Genomic DNA, 17,500 nt, shown 5'->3' on the forward strand with positions numbered 1-17,500 from the left:
TGGTCCTGTATATAAACACATACACAAGTCCACCGCGAGCATTTCTTTAAGTTTGACGTCTTTTCTTTTCACTTTTTTCTGACCACGTGAGATGCAACGTGCCTGAGCCTCCGTGAGCTGCAGGCCCGGCCGCGGGTTCGGCCGCGGGCTCCGACTCCGGCGGCGGGCTCTGTTCGCGGGCTCTGTTCGCGGGCTCTGTTCGCGGGCTCTGTTCGCGGGCTCTGTTCGCGGCCTCTGTTCGCGGCCTCTGTTCGCGGGCCTCTGTTCGCGGCCTCTGTTCGCGGCCTCTGTTCGCGGCCTCTGTTCGCGGCCTCTGTTCGCGGCCTCTGTTCGCGGGCTCCGGCTCTGAGCTGAGCTTATTTCTTTAGTTCAGTGCTGGAGTAACTGATTTACCCAGATACCACTGGAAGAAAAAATGTGATTGGTCCATTTCCATTCCATTATATTAACCCTTTGTTTCCTAAGAAATATCAGTCCAAGTTTATAACACTGATCTACAAATTATTACTAGTGTAGTCTTCATTACTCACAGCATAAAAAATATTCAATAAATATATTAGTAGCACAAACGTCCATTCAATATTTTTTCTTGAGCCTTCCCTGAATACTTTGAAGGCTCTGACGTTCCCCTGTGAAAGAAATGCTGTTTGTACAACAAATGCTTTCATTTACATTTCCAATAAAGGAGCGCTATACTCTACTTTTTAATTCATTAATTGGTTTTGCGTATAACATGCGATTAATCACAATTAATCACTCAAACTCATGCGATTAATCGAGATAAAAAATATATATTTTTACCCAGCCCTAATATATATATAATATATATTATATATACACACACACATATATAATAAACTGCTCTTCTCCGTGTTTTGTGAACCAAACACTTAAATGCACAAATCTGAAGGTCATTCTTTTATACACGTGGATTTTCTGTTAAGTTCCTGAACAAACTCTTCCTCAATCCCTCTTCACTTCTGCTCCACGAGTGTCGCTTTTTCCCTGTGTCTCCAGACTTTGTGTAGAGTTTACGGGAGGTCCAGAGTTGGAGTAGAGTTTAGCAAAGAGCCGCACTTTAGACAAGTTTCATAAATCTCACGGCATAAAGAGCGACTACGCAAGGATTTGTGTGTAAGCGAAATTTTTAAATGAGGGCCCCTGACCAGAGACCAGAGACCGGACATGGGGTCAGACCCCCTGAGATCCTCAGACTCACCTGGATGTCGAGACACTGCAGGACGGAGATGCAGAACGTGGCGGTTTTTCCAGTTCCAGACTGAGACCTGAAACACACAAGTAAATCAGATGCCCTCCCCGAAGTGCAGGAGGCTCAGACAGGGACTGTGTGTGTGTGTTTATGTGTGTTTGCTTGTGAGTGTATGTGTGTGTGTAGATGTTGTTGTGTGTAGTTGTGTTCTTACTGTGCGATGACGTCTCGTCCTTTGATGATTTGTTTTATGGCTCGTTGTTGGATCGCAGACGGTTTCTCAAAACCTGCAACACCAAGACCAGGATCAGGATCAGGACCAGGACCAAGGTCAAAACCAGGACCAGGACCAGAGACCGGGTCAAGACCAGGACCAGGACCAGAGACTGGACACAGACCCCACGACTGATGCTCAGGGACCACAAGTCTGTGGTCCAGCACTGTACAAACAAACCCGGACTGAAACCCCAGGACTAAAGCCGGACTAAAGCCGGACTAAAGCCGGACTAAAGCCGGACTAAAGCCGGACTAAAGCCGGACCCTGGACCTGGTCACAAAGAGCCGCTCGGACTGTTGTTGTGGATTAGCTTTAGCTTTAGCTTTAGCTGCGGGGCGAACACGCGCAGCTGAGCGCGCGGAGGAAAACGTTGTACAAACACGTGACTTTATTATTCTGCATTTTTATCAAACATTTATTCACAAGAGTTCAGCTTTAACCCGGAGGCCCTCCCGGAGCCTCGGCCCGTCCCCCGGAGGCCCTCCCGGAGCCTCGGCCTCACCGTAGGCGTAGATGCCGCGCAGCAGGTCCTCTCTCAGGCCCATGGTGTCGAAGGTGGGGGTCACGTCCACCTCTTCGCTCGTCTCAAACTCCACCTTGGTCATGTCTTCGTCCTTCAGGAGGCGCTTCCTCTGGGTCCCCGCGGCGGCCATGGTGCGTGTGACCGGGACAGAGCGGCTTTATTCGGCTTTACTCGGGACAAACGCGACGGTCCACGGAGCTAACGCAGCTAACAGCTAACACACCGCAAGTGTCGCAGCAGTGACGACATCAGCCCGCGACACCAGCAGAGCCCCGCCTCCAAGAAGCCCCGCCCCTAAACACACCCGTTTATTTAAGTTCAGTTTATATAAATAAAGTTTATATACTGTTTATATAAATATTGTTTATATATACTGTATATAAACACACTATTTAAAATAAATGTGCTCCTCACCTTCACGGTGGTTGTTCTTTTTCCTCCAGCTCAGGTTCTCCAGACGTCTGGAGTTTGACAGTTCTTCAGTATCTGTGCTGTTCCTGTTCTGTTCTTTTCTGGACTGAGATGTTTGTTGTTTTTCCAGTTTGGAGGTTTCAGCCTCGAGTGTCCGATCACCACAGGCTCCACTGATGTCTTCACCTTCCAGACCTTCTCCAGCTCCTCCTTGAGCCCCTGATATTTCTCTAGTTTCTCATGTTCCTTTTTCCTGATGTTTCCATCTCTTGGTGTTGTGATGTTCCAACACGGCTCTGCTCTGTTCTTCTCCACCTCCACTATGTCTGGTTGGTCCATCTCCATCCTGTCAGTCTGTATCTGAAGTCCCACAGGATCTTGGCTCGGTCGTTCTCCACAACCTTTGGAGGTGTTTCCCACCTTGATCCTGGGGTCTCCAGCCCGAACTCTGCACAGATGTTTCTGTACATTCTGCCCGCCTCTTGGTTCTGTGGCTCCATGTTTGTTTCCCTGCAGCATCTGACACCTGCAGTTCTGTGCTGGACTGTCTCAGAGCCTCTGTGCACAGTCGACACCGTGGGTCTGGTCTGGTGTGGTAGATCTGGAGCTCTGTTGCTCTGGTGCTCAGGTCCTGCTCCTGAGCTCCAGGATGAACCTCTGTGTGTCCTTCAGACCCTCTCAAGACATTGGGAGGATTTCTTGATATCAGCCTCTTCAGTTATGTTCCGGTGGTTCGTGTAGGGGTTTGTCCTGTCATGATGGTCCCTCCAGCTCCCCTTCCTCTAGACCCCACTGTCTGAGACATTTTCTGAGCTCCTCATCTGTCGGGGCCTTGTCCTTGATGTTCTCAAGGAGCTTGGATGTTTCATCCTGGACAGTGGTTCCACACTCACTAGTCTTCAGCCTCCTTCCTTCTGGCTTGCGCACAGTCTCAGGGAACTGGATTTGGGATGAACCCTCCACATGGTCAGGAGCTTTCATGTCTTAACATCTGTGTCTGTATCTCCTCCTTTGGCCAGTGCATGATTCCTGCAGGATTTGATCACTGACAGAGTGGAGATGTTTACTGCCTGGGCCTTGTTCTTCCATTGAGCTGCTTCTTAGGACTTGTCTCACTCGTTGCAGGTATTTGGACGTAGCCTCTTTCCTTGTTGCCTCTGGGATACAGAGGCACTTGTAACTGTCCAACGTCTGTGTGTTCTATTGTTCTCTCTGTGTGTTCTACTCTCTGTGTGTTCTACCTACTCTCTGTGTGTTCTTCTCTCTGTGTGTTCTACCTACTCTCTGTGTGTTCTACCTTCTCTCTGTGTATTCTACTCTCTGTGTGTTCTACTTACTCTCTGTGTGTTCTACCTACTCTCTGTGTGTTCTACTCTCTGTGTGTTCTACCTACTCTCTGTGTGTTCTTCTCTCTGTGTGTTCTACCTACTCTCTGTGTGTTCTACTCTGTGTGTACTCTCTGTGTGTATTCTACTCTCTGTGTGTTCTACCTACTCTCTGTGTGTTCTACCTACTCTCTGTGTGTTCTACTCTCTGTGTGTTCTACCTACTCTCTGTGTGTTCTTCTCTCTGTGTGTTCTACCTACTCTCTGTGTGTTCTCTACCTTCTCTCTGTGTGTTCTTCTCTCTGTGTGTGTTCTACCTACTCTCTGTGTGTTCTTCTCTCTGTGTGTTCTACCTTCTCTCTGTGTGTTTTACCTTCTCTCTGTGTGTTCTACCTTCTCTCTGTGTGTTCTACTCTCTGTGTGTTCTACCTTCTCTCTGTGTGTTCTTCTCTCTGTGTGTTCTACCTTCTCTCTGTGTGTTCTTCTCTCTGTGTGTTCTACTCTGTGTGTTCTACTCTCTGTGTGTTCTACCTACTCTCTGTGTGTTCTACTCTGTGTCTTCTACTCTCTGTGTGTTCTACTCTGTGTGTTCTACTCTCTGTGTGTTCTACCTACTCTCTGTGTGTTCTACTCTGTGTGTTCTACTCTCTGTGTGTTCTACCTACTCTCTGTGTGTTCTACTCTGTGTGTTCTACTCTCTGTGTGTTCTACCTACTCTCTGTGTGTTCTACCTTCTCTCTGTGTGTTCTACTCTCTGTGTGTTCCTCTCTGTGTGTTCTACTCTCTGTGTGTTCTACCTACTCTCTGTGTGTTCTACCTTCTCTCTCTTCCACCAAATTAGATTTTTAATGGTTAAAGTGGCAAACTGAAGGTCAGAAGATGGTTTAGTTTCCCCTGAAGCAGGGGTGTCAAACTCATTTTGGTCCGGGGGCCGTATCCAACCTACTTTGATCCCAAAGGGGCCGGATCAGAAAACTCATGGCATATACACCCCAAAAATAACAATAAGTTCAAATATTTGTGCAGAGAAACGCAAATCTATTACAGAAATCTTAATATTATGAACAACCTGAAACTTTAAGAAAAATTCAATTTCAACATTTAAAATATTTTAGAAGAAAATCATCCAAGGGCCACATTAAAGGTCTTGGAGGGCCGGATCTGGCCCCCGGGCCGTATGTTTGACACCTGTGCCCTAAAGCGTAACAGGCTCATGTGTTTAGTTCCACTGTTCATCAGGTACAACGAGAAGGAGATCAGATAAACGTTTGGCTCTGACGGGAGCTGAAGACACAAGGTCACGTGAAGGTCACGTGACACACTGAAGCGCGAGGGTCAGGTGTATAATAGTTTTTATTTCACAGATCTTAAATTCACAAACTCTGAAACTCAGATCAGAAAGAGTTTTAAACATGGCACCGTCTTCACCGTCTTCACCACATCAGCACAAACACGGCACGAATATGCAAATCAGTATGCAAATGACTATGCAGATTATTATGCAAATCACCACTTTAAATAAACAAACACCACGTCACTGAAACTAAACACACTTTTTGAACAAACAAAAAGATTCAAATGATTTGGCACAAAACCAGCAAACATTTAACTTTCTAATAAAATACTGTTTTAGGGTCTATCAACAAGGTCCTGGTTCAGTCCCGGTTTAGTTCTGGTCTAATCCTGGTTCAGTCCTGGTTTCTAACCCTGACCCTGATCTAGTCGGACCAGTCCTGGTCCTGCTCGGTCTCAGACTCGGACTCGCTGTACTCGACGGCGATGCGTCGGGACAAAATGGTGGCCACGTCGTTTCCTGTGGGCTCCCGCTTCTCCTCCTGCTCCCGCTGCTCCTGCACCTGCCGCAGACGGATCCCTGCAAGACAGGACCGCGACAGGGTCAAAACCGGGACCGCGTCAGGGTCAAGACCGGGACCGCGACAGGGTCAAGACCGGGACCGCGACAGGGTCAAGTCCAAGACCGCGACAGGGTCAAGACAGGACCGCGACACACGCACACACAGACACACACACACAAGCAGTGTCTTGCCTAAGGACACAACCACAGTTTTTTCTGTGGCATCTCCTGTGGCTCCTGATGTTCCCAGTGTCTCCATCCAAATCCAGACCTGAGCTCCTGAGATCTGACCCCAGATCAGGTCTGGGTCTGGGCTGGACCTGTGGTACTGCAGGAGTACTACCTTTTGGGGAGGAGTTACCTTTAGGGGGAGGAGTTACCTTTAGGGGAGGAGTTACCTTTAGGGGAGGAGTTACCTTTAGGGGAGGAGTTACCTTTAGGGGGAGGAGTTACCTTTAGGGGAGGAGTTACCTTTAGGGGAGGAGTTATCTTTATGGGGAGGAGTTACCTTTAGGAGAGGAGTTATCTTTAGGGGGAGGAGTTACCTTTAGGGGAGGAGTTACCTTTAGGGGAGGAGTTATCTTTATGGGGAGGAGTTACCTTTAGGAGAGGAGTTATCTTTAGGGGGAGGAGTTACCTTTAGGGGAGGAGTTATCTTTATGGGGAGGAGTTACCTTTATGGGGAGGAGTTACCTTTAGGAGAGGAGTTATCTTTAGGGGGAGGAGTTACCTTTAGGGGAGGAGTTATCTTTATGGGGAGGAGTTACCTTTAGGGGGAGGAGTTACCTTTAGGGGAGGAGCTTTGACAGGAGGTGTGGTCACAGTATTATTAGTAGTATTACTACTAGCGCAGTGGTATTTGCAGTACTTTGTGTTAAAGTGGCTGACACTGTCATCTGTACTGTAGTATTAGTATTCGTGGAACTGTAGTAGGTCGCTGCTGTAGTACTAGCAGTAGTAGTAGTAGTAGTAGCAGTAGTAGTAGTAGTAGTAGTAGTAGTAGTAGTAGTAGTAGTAGTAGTAGTAGTAGTAGCAGTAGTAGTAGTAGTAGTAGTAGTAGTAGTAGTAGTAGTAGTAGTAGTAGTAGTAGTAGCAGCAGTAGCAGTAGTAGTAGTAGTAGTAGTAGTAGTAGTAGTAGTAGTAGTAGTAGTAGTAGTAGCAGTAGTAGCAGTAGTAGTAGTAGTAGCAGTAGCAGTAGTAGTAGTAGTAGCAGTAGCAGTAGCAGTAGCAGTAGTAGTAGTAGTAGTAGCAGTAGTAGTAGCAGTAGTAGTAGTAGTAGTAGTAGTAGTAGTAGTAGTAGTAGTAGTAGTAGTAGTAGTAGTAGCAGTAGTAGTAGTAGTAGTAGTAGTAGTAGCAGTAGTAGTAGTAGTAGTAGCAGTAGTAGTAGTAGCAGTAGTAGCAGTAGTAGTAGTAGTAGTAGTAGTAGTAGCAGTAGTAGTAGCAGTAGTAGTAGTAGTAGTAGTAGTAGTAGTAGTAGCAGTAGTAGTAGTAGTAGCAGTAGTAGTAGTAGTAGTAGTAGTAGTAGTAGTAGCAGTAGTAGTAGCATAGTAGTAGTAGTAGTAGTAGTAGTAGTAGTAGTAGTAGTAGTAGTAGTAGTAGTAGCAGTAGTAGTAGCAGTAGTAGTAGTAATAGTAGTAGTAGTAGTACCTCGGCGTATTGCAGCCAGCAGGTCGCTCCGCGCGTCGTTCATGGGGAAGTTGGGTCCCAGAAGTTTCCTCTCGGTTCCCACGGCGACCGAAGGTTTCCTGTCCGTCACCACGGCGACAGGGGGCGGGGAGGCGGGGTTTAAGGGGGGCGGAGCCGGAGGGGAGGGGCTAAAAGGCCTCGCAGCGCCTCCTACAGGAAACACAGGGCAGTGCAGTTAATATTTACACACACAGAAACCACTGCAGTACAGGAAGTACTGTACGAGTACTTCTGCCGTAGTACTGCAGTAGTGTATGAGTTACCTGTGTTGGGGGAGGAGTCACCTTGTTAGGGGAGGAGTTACCTGTGTTGGGGGAGGAGTCACCTTGTTGGGGGAGGAGTTACCTGTGTTGAGGGAGGAGTTACCTGTGTTGGGGGAGGAGTTACCTGTGTTGAGGGAGGAGTTACCTGTGTTGGGGGAGGAGTTACCTGTGTTGGGGGAGGAGTTACCTGTGTTGGCGGCGGCGGGGGTGTGCATTGCCGTGGCAGCTGCAGAGTGGGCGGGACTGTTGGAGAAGGTCACATGACCAGGTGTGGTCATGAGGGGAGGGGGAGGGGGCGGAGCCGGAGGCACCTGTGGGAGGGCATCACTGTGAAACAGGAAGAGAGAAACACAGAAATATCAATAGAATAAATATAAATATAAACATAAATATTATAAATATGAATATAATACATATAATAAACATAAATATTATAAATATAAACATAAATATAAAATATTTATAATAAATATTATAAATATGAATATAATAAATATAATAAACATAAATATAAATCACTCTGAGACAGTTGTTTGTGGCTCATTCTAACAGAGCCGCAGACAGAGCAGTGCCTCCTCCTCCCTGTGAATGTTCTGGTTCTGGTTCCATTGGGGTGTGTGAGTGTGGGTTCTGGTTCTGTTTTGTACTTGTCTTTGGTGGCGACCCGTGCTGCGCTGTGATTGGCCGGGGCGGGGGGCGGGGCCTGCTGCTGGTGCTGTGATTGGTTGCGTCCCAGAGAGTGCTGCCTGCTGGAGGCGGGGTTTGTGGTACTGGGTCTCAGAGCCCGGTCCAAGGACTGGGTCTGGACCACGTCCTTCAGGGACCCTCCAGAACCGGACCTGGACCAGAGAGAGACCGGGGTTAGACCAGAGACCAGACCAGAGACCGGATCAGGGGGCGGGGTTACCTGTCGGGGGAGGAGTCGTACGGCGAAGGTGACACTCGGGCGTCCGGGCGCAGCTCTTTGTCGTACGCCATCAGATTCCACTCCTGACGACGATTACGCGCCTTCCTCACCTGCACACAACGCACAACACACACCTGAACACACAACACACACCTGAACACACAACACACACACCTGAACACACAACACACACCTGAACACACACAACACACACCTGACACACACAACACACTGAACACACACCTGACACACACACACCTGAACACACACACACCTGAACACACACACACCTGAACACACACCTGAACACACACACACCTGAACACACAACACACACCTGAACACACACCTGAACAACACACACACCTGAACACACAACACACACCTGAACACACACACACACCTGAACACACACCACACACCTGAACACACACCACACACACCAACACACACCTGAACACACAACACACACCTGAACACACACCTGAACACACAACACACACCTGAACACACACCTGCACAACACACACCTGAACACACAACGCACAACACACACCTGAACACACACCACACACCTGAACACACAACACACACCTGAACACACAACACACACCTGACACACACACAAACACACACCTGAACACACACCTGACACACACACACACACACCTGAACACACACCTGAACAACACACACACCTGAACACACAACACACACCTGAACACACACCTGAACACACAACACACACCTGAACACACAACACACACCTGAACACACACCTGAACACACACACACACACACACACTGAACACACACTGACACACACAACACACACAACACACACCTGAACACACAACACACACCTGAACACACACCTGAACACACAACACACACCTGAACACACAACACACACAACACACACCTGAACACACACCACACACACAACACACAACACACACCTGAACGCACAACACACACTGACACACACACACACACACTGACACACCAACACACACACACACCTGAACACACAACACACACCTGAACACACAACACACACCTGAACACACACCTGAACACACAACACACACCTGAACACACACACACACCTGAACACACACCTGACACACACACCTGAACACACAACACACACCTGAACGCACAACACACACCTGAACACACAACACACACCTGAACACACAACGCACACCTGAACACACAACGCACACCTGAACACACAACACACCTGAACACACAACACACACCTGAACACACAACACACACCTGAACACACAACACACACCTGAACACACACCTGAACACACAATACACACCTGAACACACAACACACACCTGAACACACCCCTGAACGCACAACACACACCTGAACACACAACACACACCTGAACACACACACACACACCTGAACACAAAAAAAGTACTCAGTCTTGTCAGAGGTCGTGTTAAAGGTGAGGTCAGAGGTCGTGTTAAAGGTGAGGTCAGAGGTCGTGTTGAAGGTGAGGTCAGAGGTCGTGTTAAAGGTGAGGTCAGAGGTTGTTACCTTCTTGACCTCTCGACCCGATGTCTCGTCTGTGTTTTTCTGCTCCTGGAAAAACAAAAAAACTGTTAACCAAACAACCCCCCCCGCCGCACGGTCCCGCCCCAGCGCCCTGCGGTCCCCCCCCGCCGCACTGTTTTGCGTGGGGTCCCGTGGGAGGGCAGGGCTCTAGCCGGGGGTCTGGTCCTTGGTCTCGTGTCGTCCTCCAGGAGCGTTGGTCCAGAGGCTCCGTCCTCCATGTCCTGGTTCCGGACGAGGGCGAGTAAGACCAGTGCGCAGCGGACCGGGTCCGAGCAGTATCGTGCCGTCGTCTTCGCTGCTTCGGGTCAAGACACCGAACATCAGTCCCCGCTCCAGCTCCTTTGACCCGGACAGAACCAGAGCTGCTCCCGCTGGGTCAGGACTCTGGGTCAGGACTCTGGGTCAGGACTCTGGTTTGGATCTCGTCGGACTGGAGCATTTCTCACACGAGGCTAAATGCAGTACTTTTTTCATGCAGTAGTATTATAGTAAAAGTACCTTGTGCCTGCGTTTCTCTTTCCTCTTGTTCTCTGTGGCCTGCAGCATTTTTTCTCTCCACAAACTGAAGAAATACGACGGGTCTGTGTAGAACTTCATCCCGTCTTTACCGTCGTCCCTGACAACACATATGCAAATGAGGCACCGACATATGCAAATGAGGCACTAATGTATGCAAATGAGGCACTGACGTATGCAAATGAGGCACCAATATATGCAAATGAGGCACTGACGTATGCAAATGATGCCTTGCCAGAGGCCCAGTGACAGGGCCTCACCTGTACGGCGTGAGCAGGTGCAGTGACAGGGCCTCACCTGTACGGCGTGAGCAGGTGCAGTGACAGGGCCTCACCTGTACGGCGTGAGCAGGTGCAGTGACAGGGCCTCACCTGTACGGCGTGAGCAGGTGCAGGGGTGGTGGGGGGTCGCAGCGCTCGTACGTCTCCAGCAGAGGGCGCAGGATGGAAGCTCGAGACACCACCTGCTGGTCCTGAACGGTACTGCCCCTGAACGCTTTCCTCATGTTGATGTCCTGAAGAGACACTGGAGACCGAGACAGGACTTAGACCGGGTCTGGACCAGGTTTAGATCTGCTTTAGTCCCGTTATAATCCTGGTTTAGTCCTGGTTTAGTCCTGGTTCAGTCCTGGTTTAGTTCTGGTTTAGTCCTGGTTCAGTCCTGGTTTAGTTCTGGTTTAGTCCTGGTTCAGTCCTGGTTCAGTCCTGGTTTAGTTCTGGTTTAGTCCTGGTTCAGTTCTGGTTTAGTTCTGGTTTAGTCCTGGTTCAGTTCTGGTTTAGTCCTGGTTTAGTTCTGACCTTCTTCCACTGTAGAGTCCAGTTCTGTGACTTTGACACTCAGAGAATCGACTCGTTCCTGAAGCGACGTCATTCGAATCGAAACGCCACGAGCCTCCGAGAAAAGGAGCGCGAACACGTCCTCCGCGTGACGGCCTGAAGGACACAAGTACACGAGTATAAGGACACAAGTACACGAGTGAAGGACACAAGTACACGAGTGAAGGACACAAGTACACGAGTGAAGGACACAAGTACACGAGTAGAAGGACACAAGTACACGAGTGAAGGACACAAGTACACGAGTAGAAGGACACAAGTACACGAGTGAAGGACACAAGTACACGAGTAAGGACACAAGTACACGAGTATAAGGACACAAGTACACGAGTATAAGGACACAATCGAGTGAAGGACACAAGTAACGAGTATAAGGAACAAGTAGTATAAGGACACAAGTACACGAGTGAAGGACACAAGTACACGAGTATAAGGACACAAGTACACGAGTATAAGGACACAAGTACACGATAAGGACACAAGTACACACGAGTATAAGGCACAAGTATAAGGACACAAGTACACGAGTATAAGGACACGAGTATAAGGACACAAGTACACGAGTATAAGGACACAAGTACACGAGTATAAGGACACAAGTACACGAGTATAAGGGCACAAGTACACGAGTATAAGGACACAAGTACACAAGTGAAGGACACAAGTACACGAGTATAAGGACACAAGTACACAAGTGAAGGACACAAGTACACGAGTATAAGGACACAAGTACACGAGTATAAGGACACGAGTACACAAGTATAAGGACACAAGTACACAAGTATAAGGGCACAAGTACATGAGTATAAGGACACAAGTACACGAGTATAAGGACACAAGTATAAGGACACAAGTACACGAGTATAAGGACACAAGTACACGAGTATAAGGACACAAGTATAAGGACACAAGTATAAGGACACAAGTATAAGGACACAAGTACACGAGTATAAGGACACAAGTACATGAGTATAAGGACACAAAAACACAAGTATAAGGACATAAGTACACAAGTATAAGGACTCAAGTACACATAGTAGTAGTAGTAGTAGTAGAAGTAGTAGTAGTAGTAGCAGTAGTAGCAGTAGTAGTACTCACTGAGCGTGGATAGTTGTCTGATGACAGAGGACAGGGTGCTGTTGGTCACACACTCGAGCTCAGAGGACACGCCTTCTGGGACGGCGCCGCGGCACAAGAACCGCGGCTCGATGCACCGGGTCACCAGAGGCATGCTGAGGTCAGGGGTCACTGAGGGGTCAGGGGTCACTGGGGTCAGGGGTCACTGAGCAGAGCCGGGGCAGGTGCAGGTCTTGGATTCTGGGTCTGGTCTTGATCCGGGTCCTGGGTCTTGGTTCTGGTCAGGATCAGACACAGATCACTTTATATATTACAGAGAGTGTGTGTGTGTGTGTGTCTGTGTGTGTGTGTGTGTGTGTGTGTCTGTGTGTGTGTGTGTGTGTCTGTGTGTGTGTGTGTCTGTGTGTGTGTGTGTCTGTGTGTGTGTCTGTGTGTGTGTGTCTGTGTGTCTGTGTGTGTGTGTGTGTCTGTGTGTGTGTGTGTGTGTGTGTGTGTCTGTGTGTGTGTCTGTGTGTGTGTGTCTGTGTGTGTGTGTGTGTGTGTGTGTGTGTGTGTCTGTGTGTGTGTGTGTGTGTGTGTGTGTGTGTGTGTGTGTCTGTGTGTGTGTGTGTGTGTGTGTGTGTGTGTGTGTGTGTGTGTGTGTGTGTGTGTGTCTGTGTGTGTATGTGTGTGTGTATGTGTGTGTGTCTGTGTGTGTGTGTGTGTGTGTGTCTGTGTGTGTGTGTCTGTGTGTGTGTGTCTGTGTGTGTGTGTGTGTGTGTGTGTGTGTGTGTGTGTGTGTGTGTCTGTGTGTGTGTGTGTGTGTGTGTGTGTGTGTGTGTCTGTGTGTGTCTGTGTGTGTGTGTCTGTGTGTGTGTGTCGTGTGTGTGTGTGTGTGTGTGTGTGTGTGTCTGTGTGTGTGTGTGTGTGTGTGTGTGTGTCTGTGTGTGTGTGTGTGTGTGTGTGTCTGTGTGTGTGTGTGTGTGTCTGTGTGTGTGTGTGTGTGTGTGTGTGTGTGTGTGTGTGTGTATGTGTGTGTGTCTGTGTGTGTGTGTGCCTGTGTGTGTGTGTGTGTGTGTCTGTGTGTTTGTAGAAGCAGCAGCCATTTTGTGTGAATCAGGCCTCAGCTGTTTCCATGGAAACAGCCTCACTGAAAACTCACTACTACTACAGTACTACTATAGTACTACAGTACTACTACAGTACTACTACAGTACTACACTACTACTACAGTACTACTATAGTACTACAGTACTACTACAGTACTACAGTACCACTACAGTACTACTATAGTACGACTACAGTACTACACTACTACTATAGTAGTACTCTAGTACTACAGCACTACTACAGAGTGCATACTACACAAACACACTCTACACTCACATACTAATGTACTACAAACACTACTACATCCCTCTGAATACTACAGTACTCTGAATACTGCAGTACTGACAGTACTGACAGGAGCCACAGACTCACCTGAGTCTTCACTCAGACCAACAAAACCAACATGTCTGTAGACCTGGATCAGTCCTGGTTTAGTCCTGGTTTAGTCCTGGTTTAGTCCTGGTTTAGTCCTGGTTCAGACTTGGTTTAGTCCTGGTTTAGACCTGGTTTAGTCTTGGTTTAGACCTGGTCTAGTCCTGGTTCAGTCCTGGTTTAGTCCTGGTTCAGACCTGGTTTAGTCCTGGTTCAGACCTGGTTTAGTCCTGGTTTAGTCCTGGTTTAGACCTGGTTTAGTTCTGGTTTAGACCTGCTTTAGTCCTGGTTCAGACCTGGTTTAGTCCTGGTTTAGTCCTGGTTCAGACCTGGTTTAGTCCTGGTTTAGTCCTGGTTTAGTCCTGGTTTAGACCTGGTTTAGTCCTGGTTTAGTCCTGTTTAGACCTGGTTTAGTTCTGGTTTAGACCTGGTTTAGTCCTGGTTCAGACCTGGTCTCTGGTATCGGTCTCGTGTGGTACCATTACGTCATGATCCGGTGCGCGTGAACCGCAGAGCGCGTGCGTGTGCCGTTACCGTGTGTCTCGCGCTCTCCCGCTGCTCGGCGCAGATCAGAGCCCCGGGAGCGGCTCCGGTGGCTCCGGTGTCCGCGGCTCCGGTGTTTGCGGCTCCGGTGTCCGCGGCTCCGGTGTCCGCGGCTCCGTATCTGCGGCTCCGGTGTTTGCGGGTCTTCCTCTCACCGCTGCCGCATCAGAGCGCCTCCTCCGCGGCCACAGCGCGCCTCTGCCCCCGGAGCACCGCACCGCTCCACCGCGCGGCTGCGCTCGGGAATCTCCGGAAACACTCGGCTGCGCTCGGGAATCTCCGGAAACACTCGGCTGCGCTCGGGAATCTCCGGAAACACTCGGCTGCGCTCGGGAGTCTCCGGAAACACTCGGCTGCGCTCGGGAGTCTCCGGAAACACTCGGCTGCGCTCGTGTGTTATAAATGTTTTTGTGTCGGTGTGAGTCACATTTTATTTATCGATCGTTTATTTCTGAGGTTTGTTCACACTCGGGTCACAAACTGTTACTTTTTCTTCTTCTCTGTGGTTAAACTCCTGCTGTAGCCACAGCTGCCCTGGGGCAGACTGACAGAACTGATGCTGCCAATCTGCACCATCGGCTCCTCACACACACACACACACACACACTCTCACACACACACACACACACACACTCCAATCCAATGTTTGTGTTTTGTACAAATCTCAGAAAAAAAACCAAAACAAAAAAACATTTTTCCCCTGACGTTTCACCGTGAAACACACAAACCCTTTTCTGGAGTCTCAGTTTTTATTCATTTTATTTTATTTTTGTTGTGCAACAGAGCAGCTCAAATGAGGCAAAAAACAGTCACTGCAACAGTCACGCAAACAGGCTAAAGCCTCACTGCGGGACATTTCACACATTAGAACAGGGTTAGAGGAAATACTCCTGGATGCAGGTGGATTAGACCAGGTCCAGACCCGGTCCAGACCCGGTCCAGACCCGGTCCAGACCCGGGCTACAGTCGGGCGCACTCGAAGTCGGAGCCGGTCTCGGAAGGGGAGGGCATGTGGGCTTCGGGGAGGGGGGGGTAGGGGTTGGGCACCTCGAGCTGGTGGGCGGGGTCTGGGGGCAGTTTGGGGCGGTGCTTGGGTCTCCGCCTGGGTCCCTGGTCCGGTCTGAGCCCGGTCTTGGTCCTGGTCGGGTTCCTGGCGCAGGGCAGCAGCACGAACACGTCTCGTCTGAACTTGGAGTTGAGTCCGAAGTAAATGAGCGGGTTGTAGAAGGACGCGGACTTGGCGAAGAGCCGCGTGAAGATGCTGGTCAGGTTTGGAACGGCAAAACCGCACGCCGACCACAGACTGACCACGGCGTACGGGGACCACGCCAAGATGAACGCCGTGCAGATCACGATGGACACCTGACACACATTTACACTAGATACATAAAAGTGAAAGTGAAAGTGAAAGTGTGCTCTTTAAATCCTTTGGGAGTTTTTCTGGAGTTTTCAGATTACCTTAAATGTTTTTTTGTCAGCGTTTGTTAACGTTTGCTTTTTGTCTCCATGGTAATACTCGTGGTCTACGGCAAGGTTCCATAAAATACTTTAATCGTCTCATCATCTTAAGTGATGTGTTTAAAGTGTAAAGTTTATTTTCTATTCACATGAACGTGAAGATCAGGTTTGAAACGGTTTTGGATTTAAGGAAAGATTCAATCAATCCCTAAACCTGGAAACACTACACCTGGAAAAAAAAACACGTGCTGATGTTTGTAAAGAACATCAGCCCAAAGTCTGTTGCTATGGCGATAACGTCATAGAAAAAAAAAAAAAGGCTCAGAAATAAACAAGACAAGAAATAAAATACGACATCAAACATCAGCGACAAACAAAAGAGTCAAACACAGATCACACGAGAATAAAGTCTGCACGCCACTTTACACACTATATAATACTATATATAATACACTATATAAACTATATATAACACACTCTTTACACTCTATAATCACTTCTCTATATAACACACTATATACACCATATATACTGTATATAACACTCTTCTCTAACACCTGACAGATGCAGACAGGTGCAGACAGGTGCAGACAGGTGCAGACTCACTGTATAAAAGACATTTAGTCTTGTTATATATTAGTTGTTGTTTGTTGTTATACTCTTTCTCACCACAAGAGGGGTGCGCCTGCACACCGAGTGAGTCACGAACTCTTGAGTCAGTATAGCGGCGTGACGCTCAGTGCATCGGCTGTGTTTCGGACACTTTAATGTCTGAATGATAGTGTGCGTCCTTTAGACGTGAGTTCTGGTGTGAGTATGAGTGGTATTATGTTCAAAGTTTGTAGCTGTTGTTTGACTGTGTTTTGTGCAGTTTAGAAATCTTTGTGCGTGACTTTCGTTTTGTATTGCTAGCTAGCCTCGTGTCTATGTAATTGCGCATTGTGTGTACGTTAGAATACCGTTTTTTCCTTTACTTCACAAACCCCAGTAACCATCTGTTATATTTATATATGCAGTTTCCTTTGTATTAAACCTGGGTAATTTGATTTGGATCTGTTTATATCTAAACTGCACCGAACATATTGGCCCCTATCGGCCACTTTGTAGTTTGCAGTATTGTGTAAATAATCACAATCAACCACCATTTTGATTTATTACTGCTATATTGTTTGTATTTGTTTGTTCTTTCTCCTGTAGAGAACCACACACACACACGTGTTTCAGCACGCAGACATTAAAGAAACGTTCAACATTACCTGGATGTGGACTCCCTCATTTTAACTCACCAGAACGTCTATAATTGCTGTCCTGACCCGACACCCTGTAGTGACTGCAAACCACCACTCCAGTTTTCTCATATTGTACAATCCTCATTTCACTCACTATGGTCACGTCGCGCTCCATCTTCCTCTGTCGGTCGCTCAGCTCGTCGCGCTCGGACGAGAGGGCGTGGCCTCGTTTCACCGTCCGGATGATTGACACGTAGCAGAAGATCATGACCAGAACCGGAACAAAGAACTGGGTCACGACCAGAGCCCAGATGTAAGACCGGGCCAGGACCGAGACCGCCGCC

General features: G+C 48.3%; 3 protein-coding genes across 3 annotated transcripts in view; all 3 read right to left on the reverse strand.

Annotated features, from left to right (window-relative positions):
• Positions 1-2,257, reverse strand: part of eif4a3 (eukaryotic translation initiation factor 4A3) — a 7,239-nt gene extending 4,982 nt beyond the window's left edge. The window contains exons 1-3 of the mRNA XM_020931210.2: positions 1,990-2,257; positions 1,425-1,497; positions 1,220-1,286 (exon numbers count right to left, since the gene is read on the reverse strand). Of these exons, the coding sequence (XP_020786869.1) occupies positions 1,220-1,286; positions 1,425-1,497; positions 1,990-2,140 (291 nt within the window). The 5' untranslated portion in view covers positions 2,141-2,257. The remainder of the gene's footprint in view (positions 1-1,219; positions 1,287-1,424; positions 1,498-1,989) is intronic.
• Positions 2,258-5,146: 2,889 nt separating this feature from the next.
• Positions 5,147-14,682, reverse strand: LOC110166021 (actin-binding protein WASF3-like). Its single transcript, XM_055158413.1, has 11 exons — positions 14,461-14,682; positions 12,487-12,742; positions 11,350-11,484; positions 10,924-11,077; positions 10,535-10,652; positions 10,019-10,063; positions 8,458-8,567; positions 8,198-8,389; positions 7,738-7,877; positions 7,249-7,437; positions 5,147-5,619 (listed from the first exon to the last, which is right to left on the reverse strand). The coding sequence occupies exons 2-11, from the start codon at positions 12,617-12,619 to the stop codon at positions 5,465-5,467; spliced, it is 1,371 nt and encodes a 456-aa protein (XP_055014388.1). The 5' UTR covers positions 12,620-12,742; positions 14,461-14,682; the 3' UTR covers positions 5,147-5,464.
• The window catches only part of LOC110166020 (opsin-5-like), an 11,065-nt gene continuing 6,225 nt past the window's right edge, over positions 12,661-17,500 (reverse strand). Inside the window, exons 5-8 of the mRNA XM_055158527.1 lie at positions 17,311-17,500; positions 15,434-15,831; positions 14,625-14,852; positions 12,661-12,742 (exon numbers count right to left, since the gene is read on the reverse strand). The exon at positions 17,311-17,500 is cut by the window's right edge and continues 37 nt beyond it. Of these exons, the coding sequence (XP_055014502.1) occupies positions 12,661-12,742; positions 14,625-14,852; positions 15,434-15,831; positions 17,311-17,500 (898 nt within the window). The remainder of the gene's footprint in view (positions 12,743-14,624; positions 14,853-15,433; positions 15,832-17,310) is intronic.

The sequence above is a fragment of the Boleophthalmus pectinirostris genome, unplaced genomic scaffold, assembly GCF_026225935.1.
Source record: "Boleophthalmus pectinirostris isolate CB_2022bp ecotype Guang Dong unplaced genomic scaffold, ASM2622593v1 HiC_scaffold_22, whole genome shotgun sequence".
In the NCBI taxonomy this organism is placed as follows: Eukaryota; Metazoa; Chordata; class Actinopteri; order Gobiiformes; family Gobiidae; genus Boleophthalmus; species Boleophthalmus pectinirostris.